Raw genomic sequence first — 19,447 nt, forward strand, 5'->3', positions numbered from 1 at the left:
CCAGAATGCAGTTTCACCTGTCCAAATGACTTGTATTGTCCAAACAGTACAAATCCCAAGGAGATTCAATTTACAGTGATAGAAAACAGCAAAGCTGGAACTGGGGAAGTTTCATCAGTTTGGCTTGAAATATTAAATGTTTGGACATCCTTACATTTTTTTTGTCTGACCAAAAATCAAAATCCTAAATTCAGTGGTGGACTTGTACTTGGGTACGGTTTTGAGGTACTTTTAATGTACTTGAGTAGTTCACTACTAATACTCCACTATAATTCAGATGGAAATATTATATTTTTTACTCCACTAAATGTATCTGGCAGCTTGAGTCACAAATTACTTTTCAGACTAGTATTGTATTCAAAACCTGATGAATTTATAATATTTGATACTGTGCTATAGATTGAACTATCCAACAGTATATAAAGTAATTCAAATGTGACTTCTTGGTTGTAAGACTTTTACAGATTGCTTTTAGAGATTGCTTTTACACAACGGTATTGCTACTTTTACTTAAGTAAAATATCTAAGTACTTCCATCAGTGCCTAAATTTAAAATGATATAAACGTAAAAGAGTCAGCAGATCAATACATTTGAGAAGCTTGAACCAGCCAGTGTTTGGAATTTTCTGTCAATCAAGTCAATGAATTAATTCATCATACTCACACGTAGCTCCAGGTTGCGATGCTGCGCTCATTGATGCGGTTGGGCAGGTTGACCATCTGGCTGTAGTAGTCCTGCAGGCTGAATGTACAGAAGGATTCGTCCACACACTGGCTGCCCACTGGCATGGCCAGACACTGGTGGAGGGCCAGCAGGCACAGCAGAAAGACACGCAGCAGCTGGACACAAATAAGAACTGCATTGTGTTAGTGTGGACTGATTTCTCTGTGTCAGGTAAATGGACATGTCTAGTGTTTGTCTGTCCTCTCGCAGAGACACTGGAAAACACTGCATGTTTATGCACCTCTGGCCACACTGAATCAAGAGTCTCCTGACACATTATTATAGAATTTATTAGGATTTGTTGTTTTATAGTTATATTAGTGCTAACTTGTGTAACTTCAGGGGCTCTGTAATAAAGCAATACTTGACTAAAATATGTAGAAAATAAATATAATTATTTCTAGGGCTGTAATCAACCAAAGAAAATCTTGGTCGACTAAAGTCCTGAAATTTTCGACTAAAAATGACTTAATTATTATTTTTTTAAATTAGTCAGCTGTGCACTGTGCGCAGTACTTGGTAGCCTTGTTGTCCGCCTAAATCAATTGTAAATAAACATTAAAAAAATAGTAGGCTATTTGCAGTTTATTAAATCGTTTTTTATCTAATTATTTTGCACTAAATGAGTCTGTCGGCTTTGACAGCAATGTGTCACGTGCACCTGCGCAATATCATAGCCTACGATTTACGAAAATAGTACTATGTTGCTTGTCAATTAGTGATATCATCACAAGAATTGTTGAGGAATATGCAACATCATTTAGACAATTATTTTTGTCATATGTTATAATAATAAGTTTATTAGACACTATGATCATTTCAGCAGAGCGCAGCTCAGCTGAGCGGCGGCAGACACGAATAGATTAACTTAAAGTTTTTGCTCTTAATAAACACAAAAGGCACATCCACTTTAATGTTTAATTATGTGATTCCTTTAGTGTTTCCACACAGAGTGCCATATTAGCCGCGTTGTCACATACAACAGAAACTCTCTTTGCTTCTTGAATTCCAAAGGTATCAGCAACTTCAGATAGTCGCGCAGCAATGTTTAGACTCTGTGCTTTCCAGTCTCCATCAATGAAATGGGCAGTCACTGTCATATAGGACTCCATTCTAAGAGATGTCCACATATCTGTGGTCAAGCTCAGTCCCTCGCTGTGTTGTATTAACTCTGATACTTTCTCTTTGAGTCCCTCATATTTTGCGGTTAGTGCATGCGTGATTGTGTGGCGTGCTGACACGGTATATCCAGGTTCCAAAACTTTTAACAAGTTCTTAAAACCTTGGCCCTCCACAACAGCAATGGGCCTCATATCCTGAACAATAAAGTTAACAATTCCTTCCGTTATATTATTTTTCCGTTTGGATGATAAAGGAGGCTTAAAATCCAGCGTGCTCTGGGTGTGTCTGGGGGATGCCGTCATTATGGATGGATGCGCCTGCATTTATAAAATGATTATTACACTAAAACATTGAAATAATTCGAATTTTGATATGTTCATATAGCCTACTCAAAATACAGACAGGGCAACCTAACGCAGACAAGTTAGCTTACCGCTTTTAGATGGTACGTCATGTTTGTCATCGAGCTGTGGAAGGCAAACTGTTGGTTGCAAATTTTGCATTGAACCTTTTTCCCGTTGTCAATTTTAACAAAGTGCTTCCACACTGTCGATGTCTTTGTTGGACTATTAAACACTCTCACAGTTAATTATAGATAAATAATAGGCCTGTTTAGCATCAAACCTTCTATAGCTTACTTATCTGTCTCTCTTCTCCTCCGGTGGGTTGGGCAAATCCAAAAAAGTAAAAACAAGTGGGGTGTTCTTAAGACAGACTATTACCTGTGAAACAGGGGTGCTCTGAAAACACCCCCATTAGCAATTAGTGGTTTCCACCTGATGAAGCGCGGCAAAACTGATGAAATGAAAACTGATTAAATGAATGCGGCAAAAAATCGACCAATCAGAATTTTGGTCGAACCAGAACGTACCGACCAATTAATCGACTAATCGACTGGGAAGTTACAGCCCTAATTATTTCCATTTACTAAGTTTGATCATTTTTTATCTAGTTGTACTGGAAGAATGATTTTGTCTTAATATTTGTGTTTTTTAGCCAGCAATGTTTTATTTAACGCCCTCCTCAAGTCAAAATTAAATTTTGTCCAATACTACAAAACAAATGATACTGCAGTCATCAAGGTTTACTATGAAATTCCATCTTTGTACTAAAGATTGTAACTTTAAAAGATATCCACTGGATTTGTCGAACTCCGACTGCTGAAATCGGCTCTCAGATGGGAGCCACCTCCCATCGTTTGTGACCAACACCACTAGAAGCCTCATACAGTATTAGCTTCAACTAAACTTCACAATGCAAAGAAGAGACAAGCCAGTGGATTTTGTCCCCCATCTCATCACCATTGACCTAATGGCATGTTTCTTACCTGGAGCTGTTCCATGGCTGATTTTTGACTTCAGACTGGCGAGACAGAGCTTCTGTTTTTTGCCTTGGGGATGGGAGCTGTGTTTTTTCTTTGGTCTTCAGTGTGTCCTTTGGCTTGGAGTTGATCTGCAAACAGTATCTGGACCTCTCTCTTTTTATATGCCATGTTCTTGTTGGGATTGCTAATGTCTTCTGTAAGAGTGTGTGTGTGTGTGTGTGTGTGTGTGTGCTGTGTGTGTGTGTGTGCGCTATGTGTGTGTGTGGGGTGGAGGAGCACATATTGGTCACTCTGTTTTCCTGTCACAATAGTTTTGCGTAGATGTTCCGGTCATTAGCATTCAGCCTTGAATCATTTCATTCATAGAGGATGTCAACTTGTTGCATTGAGCCCAGGTAACCAAGGGAGGCCCCCATTAACCCCTAACTTTCCGCCACTCTGACCTCCTGTTAAAGGCCACATCTTACTCATCACTATGTGTAGGCTCTAGTTTTAGAAAGAAAAAAATGAAGCCATTTCATCTTACATTTTTGAGCGTGTTTCAAAAGTAAAAAAAAAAAAAAATCCACATTTAAATGTATTTTTTAAAGTTTTCTGCAGGATTAATCAATACATCTTGTAAAATACTTACACATACACATTATGTAAAGTATAAAAGCCAAGTTTGCATTAACACATTCCTTTTTAGTGAGTCGATTTTCTTGAAGCAAATATAGAAAAAAAAAGCTAGCATTATTCTATCGTTAGTTTTTTATCTCTGTCATGCCAAGCATTTATCCCACCTGTAGGGTTAGGTATTGTTTTAATTTTACTGATTCTGATTCCTGTACCTCGTGTGTAAATGCGTACAGTGTCTCTCTTCATGTCTTCCTATTTCATCCACCGCTATTAATCACAATGTAAATTTATTATGATCTGGCCAGCCTTATCCATGCATCACTAGCCTATATTCAAATATAAAACAAAATGGAGCACCAATGCTATGATTCACCATAGCAACAGTTAAATTAAAAGGCAGAGTCTCCATTTTAATCCAGTGGACGTAGCAATATTAATGCATGTATATGTGCACATTTATAAAAAAAAAAAAAAAAAGAGTGAATCAGAGTGGGGGAAAGAATCAACAAGTTAACACAATAAAAGTTTTATTCTGTTAATTAATCATTAACCAGACTTACGTTTCCTAAAGTGGAGGAATCTGAATCTGTGTAGTTTGAATCTGATGGGGACAAAACAAAAAAGGGCCAGAGACTGAAGAGATGAAAAAATATAAAGATTAAAAAATACATACATCAAAGACATAGAGACAAAAAGTATTTTGCAGCGGCTATCGTTAGCAACTGGTTAACGGCAAACATTTTCTAACTTGAGCCAACTGAAAGACAAAATCACAATATATTTCACATGTTTTGCTGTAATGGTAGTTTTTACATATAGGATGAAAGTCAACTTTGGTTTGTTTTCTATACCCAAAACAAAGTGATCTCTCCATGACTCAAACACTTTTCCAATGTTGATTGTGTTTTCGCCCCCATGTCAATCTGATTGTTGTTTGGCCTGATGGGCTCCAGCACATGAACCTATTTTGTTGGTTTTTATCCCAACGTGGCGTTTGTGTTGGAGATTTAATCTTCAGTAGGAGCTTACTAATATAATTTACACATGTTAATAGAATGAATTCATTGTTGGTTTTGATCTTTTCACAAGACTTTTAAGAGTATTACTTGTCTTACTTAAGTTTGCATAGTGCACTTGTCTTTGTATTTAGCTTTAATACAAACATGAACATTGAAATGGGAATCCTGCACCTTTTATATGACTGTATTGGCTTACTGCTACCTCATCTGTTCTTCTTGCCTTAAGGAAATTGTACAAGTCGCAAGGGACTTAACGGAGCATGCTCAGTGCATGAATACACTGGCAGCTTCCAGGGCCAAACTGTACGCTTTAAGATGACTTCTGTCTGTGGACATGTGATGAGTCTAGATTTCATCGGTGAGTATCAAACAGGTCACCCAGGTATATTAATGGTGACCCATTTTAGCACTTTGCATAGAAACCGAGAGAGAAATGTTATCTGGTATTACTAAGAAGATACAGTGGATATTTTACAAGCACTAACCAGGTAAAGCAACAGTGAACACACCTTTGGCCTGTGCTACGAAGGTAGTTAAACCTACTCAGAGTTAACTCGGGGTTATCAGGCAAACTCAGGGTTGACAAACTCCGACCGCCTACACTGGAGTTAAACGATACTACGACGGTGGATAAGATGTTGGTTAGTTGAGTCGATGATAACTCGGTGTTATCTTAATTGGAGTTTGGTGCGCGTTTTCATAAAAAGGGGTGTGTTCGGCCGTGCAGAGTTTTTTTTCACAGTGTGCATGCTTTGTATTTTCTCCAGAAGAATGCACGTTGATTGTGTCAGGATATGATGAATGTAAAGACAAGTTAACAGCTAAATCTAATACTGTGGCGGCCGCTGGGCCAACAAGCCTCCTTGGCTTTGTTGGCCCAGCGGCCTAATTATCACAGTGTTCTTATTGTAACCGAGCGGTTATTAGTTCGCCTTTACTTTGTATATGTGTTAACAAATTAATAACACGAGGCTCCGTTGTCTGAACCAAGACGGGACATCTTTATTTTTCACTGCGTCTCCAGCCTCCCTGTTAGAGAGGTCACAAAGTCAGCATGAGAAAAAGCTAAGTCCGAACGCCCCATCTGAGAGGGCACCAAAACATCCACGGGGACCCGTGCTTCCCTGCCGTGAGTCAGATAGAAAGGGGTGTAGTTGGTGCAGGCATGGACAGATGTGTTATAGGTGAAAGCCACATGTTTCAGATAATCCTCCCACTCACCCCCACAGGCGAGCAGTGACTTGGCCAGCTGGTCAATGAGAGTCCGATTAAAGCGTTCAACCATCCCATGTGACTTGGGATTATATGGTGTGGTGCGTGTCTTTTTAATCCCCAAAAGTTGACACAGTCTGAACAATCTCTGACTCAAATTGCCTGCCCTGATCACTGTGAACAGCCACGGGGATGCCATGAACTAACACATAGTCCTCAAACAAACTGTGCTACTGAATGGGCAGTCTGATTATGAAGGGCATATAGATTCACAAACTTGGTAAAGTAATCCTAAACCACTAACACATATCTGTTACCATTTGAAGTCACTGGCAATTCCAGGATGTCAGTTGCCACTCTCTGGAAGGGCCGAGTTACCTGGGACTCCCCCCATCGGAGCATGCCGCTTAGACACTACTTTGGACACTTTAATCTTCGTCCCTCACTATATTCTCTCTCTTCCTCCACTTTGCAAAGAGCACCATCATAATCACGTAGTGTTCACACAGCATAAGAGCGAATTGCGACAGTAATAAATGTCCGTGCGAAACAGTGCGCTATATAGTTATATGGATTAAACGAAGCATCGATGGAAAGAATTTGCGTCATTGCGTTTTAGTAATTGATTTAATCGATGAAATGTTTGAACCCTACACGAGTAAAATTAAGTAAAATCTTTAATCAGTCCTTTTTCTTCAACAAAAAAAATATCTTATAAAAATTCATTTCTAATTAATTTGTGATTCAAATGACATTTATCGAACATTTGTTATAGTAATTGAGGAAATTTATTATCATCATTGTTTTATTGCCCAGTTATAGAAATAATCTACCAGAAGTAGGGTAATATAGCCCCATGTCTCTACCACAGTTACACTGTCATTTTGTGGGAAACGCGGAGCCGTGTTACTGTAATCCATTTTCAGTTCTGTCCAGTGGCCTAACCTGGAGTATTTATTTTTAGATTTGTTTGAGTGAGAGTGAGAGAAAGTCCTGTAACCTGGTACAGGAGAAAATGTAAAACTTAGTTGTTAATCTTTTCTTATGAACATTAAATGGAACCCATGAAGAACAGTCAATGCTTATGCTGGTGCTAATTGGGATCCTTGGAAGGTAAGAATTTTCCATTAATGAAAATTTACAAATATTAAAGTTCTTAGAAAGAAAGACGATCTGAAGTGACAGGTCAGAGTTTAAAAAGAATTGGCCAATAATCTCAATCGGTGCATCTCTACTTCTGACCACACCCAGTCAGTGGTGAAAGAGGCTTGAAACTTTGAGTCAGGGCAGTGAAACATTGCTTTTCAACCTGGACTTAAGTTACTCTTTAAGCTACTGTTGATACTCATGATCCCGCATGTGCCACACAATGAATAGGTTTGAATGTGAAGCTGATGGTACTGATAATTCTATTCTTGATTAACATTACCCAGTTCACTCTATGTTTTAACATTACACCTTGTTGACGGCTTACTATAGGCCAGGATCAAGGCCTGCAACCATGGGACCTGATGTTTGGTTTTAACATCTTCACTGTCCAAACTATTTTTTTTTTTTGCTTTACTAAGAGCTTGGTCCTTATTTTCAAGGGAAGTACAACAACTGGGACAAGGTGGACCCTGCAGAACTCTTTAGCAAAGCTCCCACAGAAAAGAAGGAGGCCAACCCCAAACTCAACATGCTCAAATTCCTCCAGGTATGTGTTATAGGTTCACCCAGTAATCTGTGTTTACTGCAATAATAATAATACATTTTATTTGTAATGCACTTTACATTTAAGACAAACCTCAAAGTGCTACAGGTAAGATCATAAAAGCAAGGTAAAAACATCAGTGTAAATTATAAATAGTGCAACGACATTATTGTGTAAGGTTAAAACTCATAAGTTCTGCTAAAAAGAAATGTTTTTAGTCCTTCTTTAAAAGTCTCAATAGTCTCCATTTCTCTTGCTTCCCAGGTGTACAGCATTCTGAATAATCAGTTAGTGGTCAGTGTGTGTCATGCCAAAGTACCTTCCGTGCTCACCCCCTGTTTCTACTGTCATGTCAGGTTGAAGCCAGAGGCTGTGACTATGTGGTTTTATGGTTGGACTGTGATAAAGAAGGCGAGAACATCTGTTTTGAGGTAATTCAAGCTTCATTTACACCTGGTATTAACAAGTGTCTTGCTGTGTTAGGTCCTGGTCTGTTCTGGCTGAGATCCAATCACAATTTGAGCCCGAGCAAACCCCAAATCAGGTCTGGCTGATCTTATTTTTTCAGATTGCATTTACATCCGGCATTAACGTGTATTTTTCTATAATCAGGTAACAAATCCAGAAAACGTGGGTTAATGGCTGAGATTTCCATAGCTATTTAATACGTTGGTGTTGCCTTTGCTTACAAGTGTTCAGTTTAACAGGGTCAGCTAGAGATAATTTGGATAGTTGCTTTGGAAAAAAGCGATAGATATTACTAGAAATGGATAATACAATATCATTTTTGTAATTTGCGGAAACTGACCATTAAAGCTACATTGAACAACAAGCTGTAAACATAAAATGTATCAACGTGAACATTTTAGCAAACAGTTGCCTTTTTATACATCCAGCAGACTAAAAACATTCTCATTTATTTTGAGTTGTGTTTGTGTCCACCTGATGAGTAGGAAATCCAATGTTGACCCTCTTTTATCTGGTTTGGTCTCCACCAAATAGTCTCTTTAGCTGCTAAATGCTCCTCTGTGTTTACCAGCTAGTCTCGAATTATGTCTGTTTGCGGTTTGGTGCTGGGCAGGTTTTGTACAGCAATGGTGGAAGAAGTATTCAGATCCTTTACTTAATTAAAAGTTGAAATACCACAATTTGAAAATACTAGTTAAGTAATAGCCTGCATTGAAAAATCTATTTAAAGGAACCATATGTAACAATATGAAGCAATTTACACACATAAATCACTGTGCATTGCCAATTTTTATGTGTGACGGGATTGTAATGTAACAATGATTTTAGGTTGCCATAACATCCTGTGGACTGATTTCTATGTAAAAGATGTTTTTTCCCATGAAAATCGAATTGCACTGTTGGCTGGTGTTGTGAGGCCGCTGGTGCTGGACCCATGCAGCATGGGTGGGTTGCAGCTGCCTGGCTAACTTTAGCTTTTTTTGCTTGCTCGCTAACGTTATTGCTAGTAAAATACTATCATAACCGAAGATAGCCTACAGCGCATCTCTTTTGCTCGGTCTTAGGTCCACAGCTGGTTGTGGTCAGGTGTGCTCTGTTATATTTGCGTCTCTCACTGTGATGGTACGTCACTGCTGATGTTGCAATGGTGTACTAAAAACCTTTGTTATTAATGACACCAGTTGCCCATCCAAGGATTCTGACTGCAGTTCAGTTAACAGCCATCAATGTCATTAACAACAATCGTTTTCTGAAAGATAGACGCACTTAAAACCTGTAAGTAAAAGTACTATACTATAGCATTACGACCAAAATATTTTTAAATGGCCCTTTCAGGGCATTAAATTATAGAACACCCAATGTCCGGAAAGATTTAAAATCTTACATGCACAAGATAATGTCATAGTACAAACGATTTTGTTGTTTGTTTGTGTGCAGGACCTTAAATCTATCTCAAAGTTACTAAGAACACCAGCTAAATATAATGCAATAAATATATTTAAATATTTCCTCCGAAAATGTAGTGGAATAGAAGTTCTGTATTTAAGTAAATTTTTTAGGTACTTAGTTACTTTCCAACTCTGGTGTGTAGTGGGTTTATTGGAGCTTTTTCACTGAACATCTGCCTGCTGCTGCTGGAAACAAGGTTAAGAATGCCAAGACTGGAGCAAAACAGTAAAGTTGTGGCTGTAAAACCAAAACAATGAGCTACAAGAGGCTATAATGCTCCACAGAGCAGAGATGGAATGAAGAGTTGCTAATAGGTTCATTACTTTGATGTCATCTTGGGATTTAGGAATTACTGATGAGTAATAATCAATTTGAAAAAATCAAGTCACTCAGTCATTATTTCTCTTGCTTCCCAGGTACTGGATGCCATCCAGCCAGTGATGAACAAGAGTGTCAGAGAACAGAGCATTTACCGTGCCAAATTCAGCTCCATTACTGACACTGACATCTGGAACGCCATGAACAGCCTAGTAGAGCCCAACCACAATGAAGCCCTGTCAGTAGATGCACGTCAGGAGCTGGATCTGCGAATTGGCTGTGCCTTCACACGGTACACACAGTCTGCAGCTGTCTGTTCTAACACCCAAGAAATATTTTTAGGCTGTATCACGATACATAATATACTGTATATCTTGATACACACATTTTTTCTAAAATAACATAACATACATTCTCAAATCATGCAAATATGATAATGTTGTAGATTCTGATGCATTGCGGTATCCAACGAAGGTTGAGGTCAAGGGCAACTGGACTGGAAGACAGGGGCCGACTGGCACTAGAATTCAGGTCGGGAATTTGACTCGACCCCAAGCCACCTTGTTCACATAAACCACCAAACCGCAAATTTTTGTGGACTAACCTTTTTCTATACAGTCTATGCCATAGACTGACAAATCCCTATTTGTTGATATAACAGGTACCAAACCAAGTAGCTTATAGTCTTTTGCCATGTTCATCTACTGACTTTTGGGACTGATCATTAAAGTAGCCTATGTGAACACTTGAGTTTTCCAGACGAGGGCGGAGCTTCATCACGGTGCCCACCTGCTACCAAGTCACTTAACACCAACATTTACATGATCCCGGACTCACTGAGTCTGCCTGCGTCATGGCTGCCGAAGCGGATCACATCCATTCTGTGAACCAGAAGCACTGCAGTGCGTCCCAGAAGTATTTCCCGCTCCGCTCCATAGAAAATAAGCAACCAGTGTATTTTTGCGCAGCTTCTGTCAAGCAGCACAGAGCAGATGAACCGGGCAGGAAATCAGACATAAAACGGCAGAACATCCACTCTCTGCTGCTGAAATGCTGAGGGGCTTCCAGTGGAAGTTGATGCTGGTCAGAGGACGGAACTAAACCGTGGTTTACACGCAACCTGTGTGAGTCCGGGGGGATAGGCTACATAGCAGCCTAAGTCTGCCCCTCAGACTTCCCATTAAGCGGTGAAGGGAGTTTTGTTAAAATTTGCTAATAAGCTTGTCATTTGTTTGAAATACAAATGTTACTTTATGATTGATGTATTTTTAAAACATGTCTACTTATAATGTTTTTGTAGGTAATTGTTATTGTTGTGGTGGTTTACCATTGAAACCAGGAGTGAAGTGACCGTTTCATTTGATAAGAAGAGCTGTACAGTGTGCGCGCTCCGGTTCAAGCTAGCCAGATGATAGCTGTTGCTGGTCAACTTGATAAATAACAGGCCAAATTTGCCCGTGGGCCACTTGGATTTGGCCTGGTTCACCCGATTGCCAAATCGCCCCTGCTAGAAGATGTTTTGTCCCTCATCCAAGAGACTTCTTCTGTTCTGACTGACTGGTAGAGAAACTCAGCTATTTAACCTCTGGGATTGTTTGCTAGGATTGTTGATACCGGTTCATTAGTGCTCCTGGCTGTGGTAACGACAGTCATTATGGTCGGTAGAACCACCTGTGGCCAAGTCTGAACGACCATCGTTGGTATCTTGACATGAGGCCAAGAGGATCTGCTTGTTCAATGATGGGTCCAAGCCACATCTGGTGGCCTTATTCGGACCTGCAGTCCCACAGGAAGTTGCAGGTGCAGTGCCGGGCCCTGTTTCAAAAAGCTGTTTTAGTGAAAACTCTGAGTTAGTTAACCCTGGGATGAGGTACTTTTTTGACCATGAGAGCCCATAGATTCTACGTGCAAAGTTTCATGCAGGTCTGACTGCTACTGAACAATACACATTCCTACGCAGGGCTGCCTCTACTGCCTCTAATTAGTTTGAAAGAAAATGCGGCAATATCTTTGGATTACATACATTCATAGCATCACAAATAACTAAAGATTAAGATTGTCTGAAAATTTATGAGTTATGCAGTGATGTAATCATCAGAAAAGTAATATTATTTATTCAATATGTTAATGGCAATAATGAGTATAGCTAGCACCGGTTAGTTTACTTCCCCTTTGAGCAGAGATTTTTGACAGTGAAATGTTGTCCAACTTTCTGCGTAGGTATGTGGACTGAATGGCACAAAATTATGTCAAATATGGTCTGAAAAATCTGCTGAGAAGTCTGGAGATTTGAGTCTGGAAAAGGCAAACCAATTATAAATTGTTTCTTTGTTCAGAATGTCGCATGGTTTATTCCCAGCTCCACAACTTTGATTACAACTGATCTAAGGTAGGAACGAATCTAAGCTTGTCTTTTGTTGGTGAAATATTTTCAGGTTTCAGACCAAGTATTTCCAGGGTAAATACGGCAATCTAGACTCCTCCTTGATCTCATTTGGACCATGCCAGACCCCAACACTAGGCTTCTGTGTGGAACGCCATGACAAGATCCAGTCTTTTAAGCCAGAGACTTACTGGGTCCTCCAGGCAAAGGTAAATCCCCAGTTTTTCTCCAGCAAACACCATATCAATGACCTCTTCCTTGGGTAATATACTGACCAACATGCTGTACTTTGGTCAGGTGTTCAAAGGAAAGGAGAGCCAACTGATACTGGACTGGAACAGGGTGAGGGTCTTCGACAAGGAGGTGGGTCAGATGTTCATGAACCTGGCCAAGACATCCAGGGAGGCCCAGGTATTTATTATTATTTTATTTCAAAAAAATGTTTCTGTCCCCGCGACCCTGCACGAAGGATAAGCGGTTTGATGATGGATGGATGGATGGATGGATGTTTCTGCATTAAGATTTTAGAGTTAGTTGAAAATTTTGAGTTAAGTTGAAAATATGGGAAATATATACCCCAAGTTATTGTTGAGGATCAATATTTGAGATTTATTTTCCAGACTTGTAACCAAACAAGTTGTAACTACTTGGCAGCCAAGCATGTTGTGAATAAAGCATTCACTGGAACATAAAACAGCCTGCAATATATTTTCTCTGAAATAAAGAAAAAAGCAGTAGGGAAATATCAAAGATATGACATGTCTTTATCACACAATTTTCAATTACGGGTAAAAGTTTACAAATGTAAGGGAACCTTATCCAAAAAAGATTAGGATTGAATATCGGAATATATCTATTTATGTTCAAATGGATTTTAAATCAACTCGATCCTAATTTTTGTTATAACATATGTTTCCTGTATTTCAAATCACCAAAGATTGACGAAACGTAAACTAACAAAATATTGGCTAGAGAATTTATATGAGTGCTACGTATGTCATTTACCACTTCCACGTCACAGTCAACCAGAAGTGGAGCTCATTTTAGTTGCCCTCTGATATAGCTGTATAATACCTCTCTTAATGCAGGTGGAGAGAGTGAGTAAGAAAGAGAAGACCAAGCAGAGGCCCCAGGCCTTGAACACGGTGGAAATGCTGAGAGTGGCGAGCTCTGCCTTGGGTATGTTCACATTAACATAAGCAGCATTTTATCACTTGTATTGTCTTTCTCTCGTCATTTTCCTGTAGCTTGTTCTCCTCTAGGTAATGGAATAATGAAAGTGAATATTTGGGAATTTGAGGTGTGAAGGCTTGTAATAGTGTGAAATGCTGTCACTGGTCAGTGTTAGGATAGTGCTGATGTTCATTACTTTGTTTTGATTATGTCTACAACTATTTTTTATTTTCGTGATCAATCAATTAATCACTGGGTCTATGCATTGTAAGAAAATAGTAAAAACTCCCCATCACAGTTTTCCAGAACCCAAGGTGATGTTTCAAGATTACTTTATTTGTCCCTAGGTAAATTTGTCTTGGACATAAAAGCTGCCACATAAAAAAATACATGAAATTATAATGCAGTAACAGACATATTACATAGCAGAAACAAGTGCAGACATAAGTGCATTCAGTACATACAACATAGCCCCTCAGTATTTAGGAGATTCACTGATAGAGGGATGAAGAGTTTTTATACCTATACAGGTATCTTGTTCCTGTATTTCATTTGAACCCTATCGCGTCTACCTGATGGGAGCAGTTCATGACATGGGAGGGTTCATCTGTAATTTTTCTAGCCTGTTAAACTAAAGTCTTCTCCCAGAGCATTTAGAAGGAGGAATGCTCCCTCACCCTTATCATTTTCTATCACATCATGATAAAATAACATCAGTACACTCTGTCCAACCCCAAACACCTTGAGTCTTCTCAAGAAGTAGAGTCGCTGTTGGATTCTAGTGCAGACAGAATTCACATGGACATTCTAAAACCGATTACCGTCAATATGTACACCCAAGTATTTGTAAGAATGAACCTGGGTCATCAAATAACTTGTTTTCCCCAACCAAGAGTCCAAAATCTAAAAGTATTCAGTTTATACACAGAGAAAAGTAACCAATCCTCACAACTGTGAAACTGACACTAGGGAATGTTTAGCATTTCTGCCTTAAAAAAGAATAACCAGCTAAATGTTTCAGCTATAGTCTGGAGATATGCTTTTTAATAATCAAATCATACAAGTTTAAAGAATAACCTAGCATTATTCTGTATTACTTTTATAAAACACCAAAACCACAACAATGAATTATTCTGTCAGTACTTTACTACAGTGTCTGTGGCCAGTTCATTGACTCCTACTGAAAATGTAAATAAATTTAGAAAATACCTTACAAATGTGTACTTTAATTTTTTTCCTGTTTGTTAATTTTTCCTAAAACAGCCAGGTGCACTTTGTTTAGCGAACATTTCTGAAACAGGAAGAAATGTGGTGATGGAGCAGTGGATAAGACACATGCCTTTGGTGTGAGAGATCTGGGTTCAATGTCCCTGAGCAAGGCACATAACCCCTAGTTGCTTCAGAGGTGTGCGACCTCTGACATGTATAGCAATTGTAAGTTGCTTTGGATAAAAGCGTCAGCTAAATGAATAAATGTAATGTTTATTTTTAGTGGCAGAGTAATCCACATTTGGTGCTCTAATGAGCATTTGGGTCAGCAGGATGGTGTATGTGGGATTGGATGCAACTCAAATTCTCAACTCAAAGTACAGCATTCTGACGGAAAAAGTACTTTATGATGTCTCAGGCATGGGTCCCCAGCATACAATGCAGATTGCAGAGCGCCTGTATACACAGGGCTACATCAGCTACCCACGTACTGAGACGACCCACTACCCAGAGAACTTCAACCTGAAGGAAACACTGAGGCAGCAGACTAACAATCCCATCTGGGCAGAAGAGGTGAGGGCTAATGTGAAGCAATTGATGTATTAAATGATTTATGTGTGATACATTCAAGGCCAGCATGTAGCATATGCATACAGAAGCAGATTCTTTGTATTCATCCTTACAGGCAGATAGAATATGGTTTTTGAATTTGGATACACAAATGTATGTCTTTTAAAAAAATTTCTCCCCCTTCAGGTGAAGGCTCTTCTTTCAACTGGATTAAACCGACCCAGGAAAGGATCTGATGCTGGAGACCATCCGCCTATCACTCCAATGCGTGCTGCTTCAGAAGGGGAACTGGGTGAGTCATACATCTAATTAGAGAGTGGATAGTAGATAATGAATCACCTATGAGAGCAAAAAGTAAGGACAAGACATGAGCTGTCAAAGATATTTTATTGGGGCTATTATTGTAGCAATATTTCTTGCAAATGTGTGTGGGGAGTTGTGAAACTGCCTCTCAGTCTTTTCATGTGTACTCTGATTATATCAGGTAGTTAACATATTGGTTTGTGGAAGCCAAGCCTCCTAATGCATGTAAGTCTATCAAGGCAAGAAAATTCATTGTAATTCGCTGAATTGTCAACCAGTTTTCCAGTAGTTTTGTTTGTTACAAATGCCAGATATGTATTTCTGATACAGGATACTGTATTGTTTTTTCAGACCAAAATACTTTATTTTGTATTAGTGACAGTAGCTATGGCAGTATCTCAGTCGATAAGGACTTGTCTGGAAACCGGTTTGAGTCCAGTTGGACCACAGATACAGAGTGTGGATTAGTAGCTGGAGTGGTGCCAGTTCACCTCTTGGGCATTGCCGAATGTGGCCTTGAGCAAAGTCCTGAGCTCCCAACCGCTTGGGGCGGCGCACCCTGTGTGTAAAATACAAAAAAACCCCACTGATTAATAAAGTATGTCTTCTGTCGTCTTCTTCTAACATTTCTTTTTTTTTTATATAGATGAACTTACTTAATAGAATATAAAATATATAATTAATATACTTTCTAAGTATATTCTTTTTTTCTTAATGCATTATAAAGTAGCTGCCGTAATATAATTGTATTTACAATTTTGAAAATGTATATTTGTTGGAAACACATTATACTAATTAACATTTTACTGTGTGTCACATTAGAGCCATGAAATAGTTGTAAAAAATGCTTCAGAATTGATCATTTAGGATGAATTAACACAATAATAAATAGAGCAACATTGCTGATTTTACAACTATCATTTTCAGCATCTTATCTTGTTTGTCTGTCCCATATGTCAGGAACACCTTAAGGTAATTTCTTCATGATTGGCTCAAATGTCCACTTGGACCTGAGGATAAAGTAATTGGAATTTGTGGTTTTACAGTTGGTTGGCCTAGGAAGTGGTGACACTTTTGACACAAGGGTCAAGGTCACTTTAAAAGAAATTTCAAAATTCATCATAATAAATTTTTAAAAAAGAAATCAGTATCAAATGTAAAAACAAAACAATTACTAAAATATCAAACGATCAAAATAATAACAATTTGAATTATTTATCAGTCTGAGGTTCTACTGGTTGTCCTCACTTCATGGCATGAGGAGACATATTTTGCAGCAATTTGGGCATTTCTCCCAGTAGATTGGGATGTTTCTGTGTGTCTGATATGAATTCGAATTCGGGGTATATTTGGGAGATGTTTGCAAAGTGTTTTTGTCTTTAGTTAGTTAGAAAGTGCAGCTCTGTCTCTACCTGTCCCCTGTCACACTGGGAGCAGAGTCTCTCCTCTTGTGGTAGCCAGCTCTGTCTGTGGCGACCCTTTTCTATGGCCAGGCAATTTGGCAAAAAAACAATTTGGCATTTAGGCAGAATATTGCGGTCATCAAGAAAGTTGACAAGTCGTTTATTAATGATGTTGCAGAATATTTCTCCCAGGTTACTGGATACACACATTCCTCTGTAGTTATTTGGGTCATATTTATCTCCAGATTTATGAATTGGGGTTATTAAACCTTATTGAATAGTATTGAATAGTTTTAGTATAGCCAATCTGATTTTATGGTCTGAGTATTTGATCATTTCGTTGAGGATTCCTCCAATACCACAAGCCTTTTTTCCTTTCAGGGACTGGATGACTTCTGTTAATTCTTGTTCTGTTACAGGGTTTTGGTTGTTTTTTTATCACCGCCTCCAGAGTTTTCCATTTTGTGAATATCTTGTACTGATCATCATTTTTTGTAATATTACTGTATAATTCAATAAAGTGATTAATCCAAGTATTTCCATCTTGGATCGCCAATTCATCCTGCTGGGTTTTGTTAAGTTGTTCCATTTCTCCCATAACTGGTTGGACTGTAAGGATTCCTCAATTTCACAGAGCTGCTTCTTGCTGTGTTCTTTCTTAGTTTTTAAGGTGTACTAATTCAGAGTGGCCTCATATTGACAGCGTATGTTGTGGTAATCTGGGTCCCTATGCTTTTCATTTGATAATTTCCTTAAAGTTTTCCTTAGGTTTTTGCATTCAGAGTCAAACCATTTGTTATTGTTAATTTGTTGAGGTTTTGGTTTGGAGGCTTTCAAATTAGACAATGAAGCCAAATGATGAAATATTGAATTGATTTTGTCCACAGCAGAATTTACACCAGAATTATTCTGGGGAAATGTTTCAGTTAGAAATAAATGAGTTAAATCATGTATGTTTTGATTTTCTAGTGCCTTTTGGTACGCCCCCATGCTGTCTGGGGTCCATCTGTATGGGTATGTACTGTTAAACAGTTCACAGTCACTAGGGGCTCCAGACTTGGACTGAGCCCTTTTCAGATAGATAGTGATTTTGCTGTGGTCTGAGAGGGGTGTGAGGGGGCTGACTGTGAAAGGTCTGAGAGACATTGGATCTAGATCTGTAATGAAATAATCTCCCGTACTACTGCCAAGAGCTGAGCTGTAAGTGTAGCGACCCAGAGAGTCATAGCCGGCCGTTGACTCTGTACAGACCCAGCGTACGGCAGAGCTGTAGAAGCTGCATACCGCTTGTATTAGTAAGCTTGTCAAAGCTCTTTCTAGCAGGACATTCAGGGAGGGGGAAGCAGGTGCTTCCAGGTAAGTGTTTGTCTCCCTGGGTGTTCATAGAGTCAGCTCTTTACCCTTTTTGAGCGTTTAAGTCCCCACATTTTCCATGGTTTTATAATGGTTAACTTCCTCCTCAAGAATAGAGAAAGTATCTGGGTTGTAGTAGGGGGATTCTGATGGAGGTATATAGATGGCACACATGTAGACATGTTGCTCAGCACAAATCATCTGTTTGTTAATTTTCAACCATATATAAGATTTTTCTTGTGTGGACTGGCTCAGTTCTGATTTACACCATATAAGCATGCCTCCTGAATCTCTGCCTTGGGCTATTGTGGGATTTTTTGTTGATGGTATAATAATCTCAGTGTAGCCGTGAGGACGACCAGTGGAAACATCTTCTCTGCACCATGTCTCCTGTAAAACTATGATGTCAGAGTCTTTTAACTCTCTATTAAAATCTGGATTTCTGCTCTTTAAACCAAAAGCTGATGATCTCAGACCTTGAATGTTCCAACATGTAAAAACTATGAATTACTATGATGTCTCTAAGCGGTCTCTGCTCTTCCACCATGTAGCTATATGAGGCGAGAGCGGAGCAGGTGTAGCATGAGTAATATGCCTTTGAGTTCACCACAGGGGGGCGGGGCTGTGGCTCTTCTCACCGCTGCAGCATAGTTCAGTCCAATAGGCTACTGCTCCTGTAGTCTCTCTCTCTGTCTCTCTGTCTCTCTCTCTCCCCTGCCATTCACTGGTGTTGTGCAGAGTTTTGTGCGCAATCCATGCTGCCGACAACTGCATGCATGTAGCAGTTCCTCGCGGGTCTATTTCTTCAGCAAGTGGTCCTCCACTGCCACTACACATACACACCACGCATACACATGCACACTGACGACCAGGGATTTATTCACGCACATTAAAAACATTTATTGAAAGTTTTTCTTTTTACATGTTTATTTACAGCATTAAACATTGAAATGTATATTGTAATAGGCTGTATATTAAGTTAGTGGGAGAAAACTAGTAGTTCTATGTAACATCAGACATTGAGCACCCCCATATCGCCAAAATTGCATGATCCTTGTTTCACTGTGAGATTGACAGTCGAATCAGGCTCCGCCCATTGAAGTATC

The 19,447-nt window shown here is 39.1% G+C and overlaps 1 protein-coding gene across 2 annotated transcripts in view; it reads left to right on the plus strand.

The window, feature by feature from the left end:
* top3b (DNA topoisomerase III beta) overlaps positions 1 to 19,447 on the plus strand; it is a 38,041-nt gene that overhangs the window by 1,676 nt on the left and 16,918 nt on the right. Inside the window, exons 2-10 of one of the 2 annotated variants that reach the window (XM_038703086.1) lie at positions 5,034 to 5,165; positions 7,609 to 7,715; positions 8,069 to 8,143; positions 10,046 to 10,239; positions 12,383 to 12,539; positions 12,628 to 12,741; positions 13,419 to 13,509; positions 15,131 to 15,285; positions 15,469 to 15,574. In XM_038703086.1, coding sequence (XP_038559014.1) covers positions 5,034 to 5,165; positions 7,609 to 7,715; positions 8,069 to 8,143; positions 10,046 to 10,239; positions 12,383 to 12,539; positions 12,628 to 12,741; positions 13,419 to 13,509; positions 15,131 to 15,285; positions 15,469 to 15,574 — 1,131 coding nt within the window. Of the gene's footprint in view, positions 1 to 5,033; positions 5,166 to 7,587; positions 7,716 to 8,068; positions 8,144 to 10,045; positions 10,240 to 12,382; positions 12,540 to 12,627; positions 12,742 to 13,418; positions 13,510 to 15,130; positions 15,286 to 15,468; positions 15,575 to 19,447 lie in introns of both variants that reach the window. The other variant, XM_038703085.1, reaches the window with a different exon arrangement.

Source organism: Micropterus salmoides, unplaced genomic scaffold (genome assembly GCF_014851395.1).
Source record: "Micropterus salmoides isolate LMB-PRFRI ecotype aquatic unplaced genomic scaffold, ASM1485139v1 Ms_hic_scaffold_7, whole genome shotgun sequence".
Taxonomy (NCBI): Eukaryota; Metazoa; Chordata; class Actinopteri; order Centrarchiformes; family Centrarchidae; genus Micropterus; species Micropterus salmoides.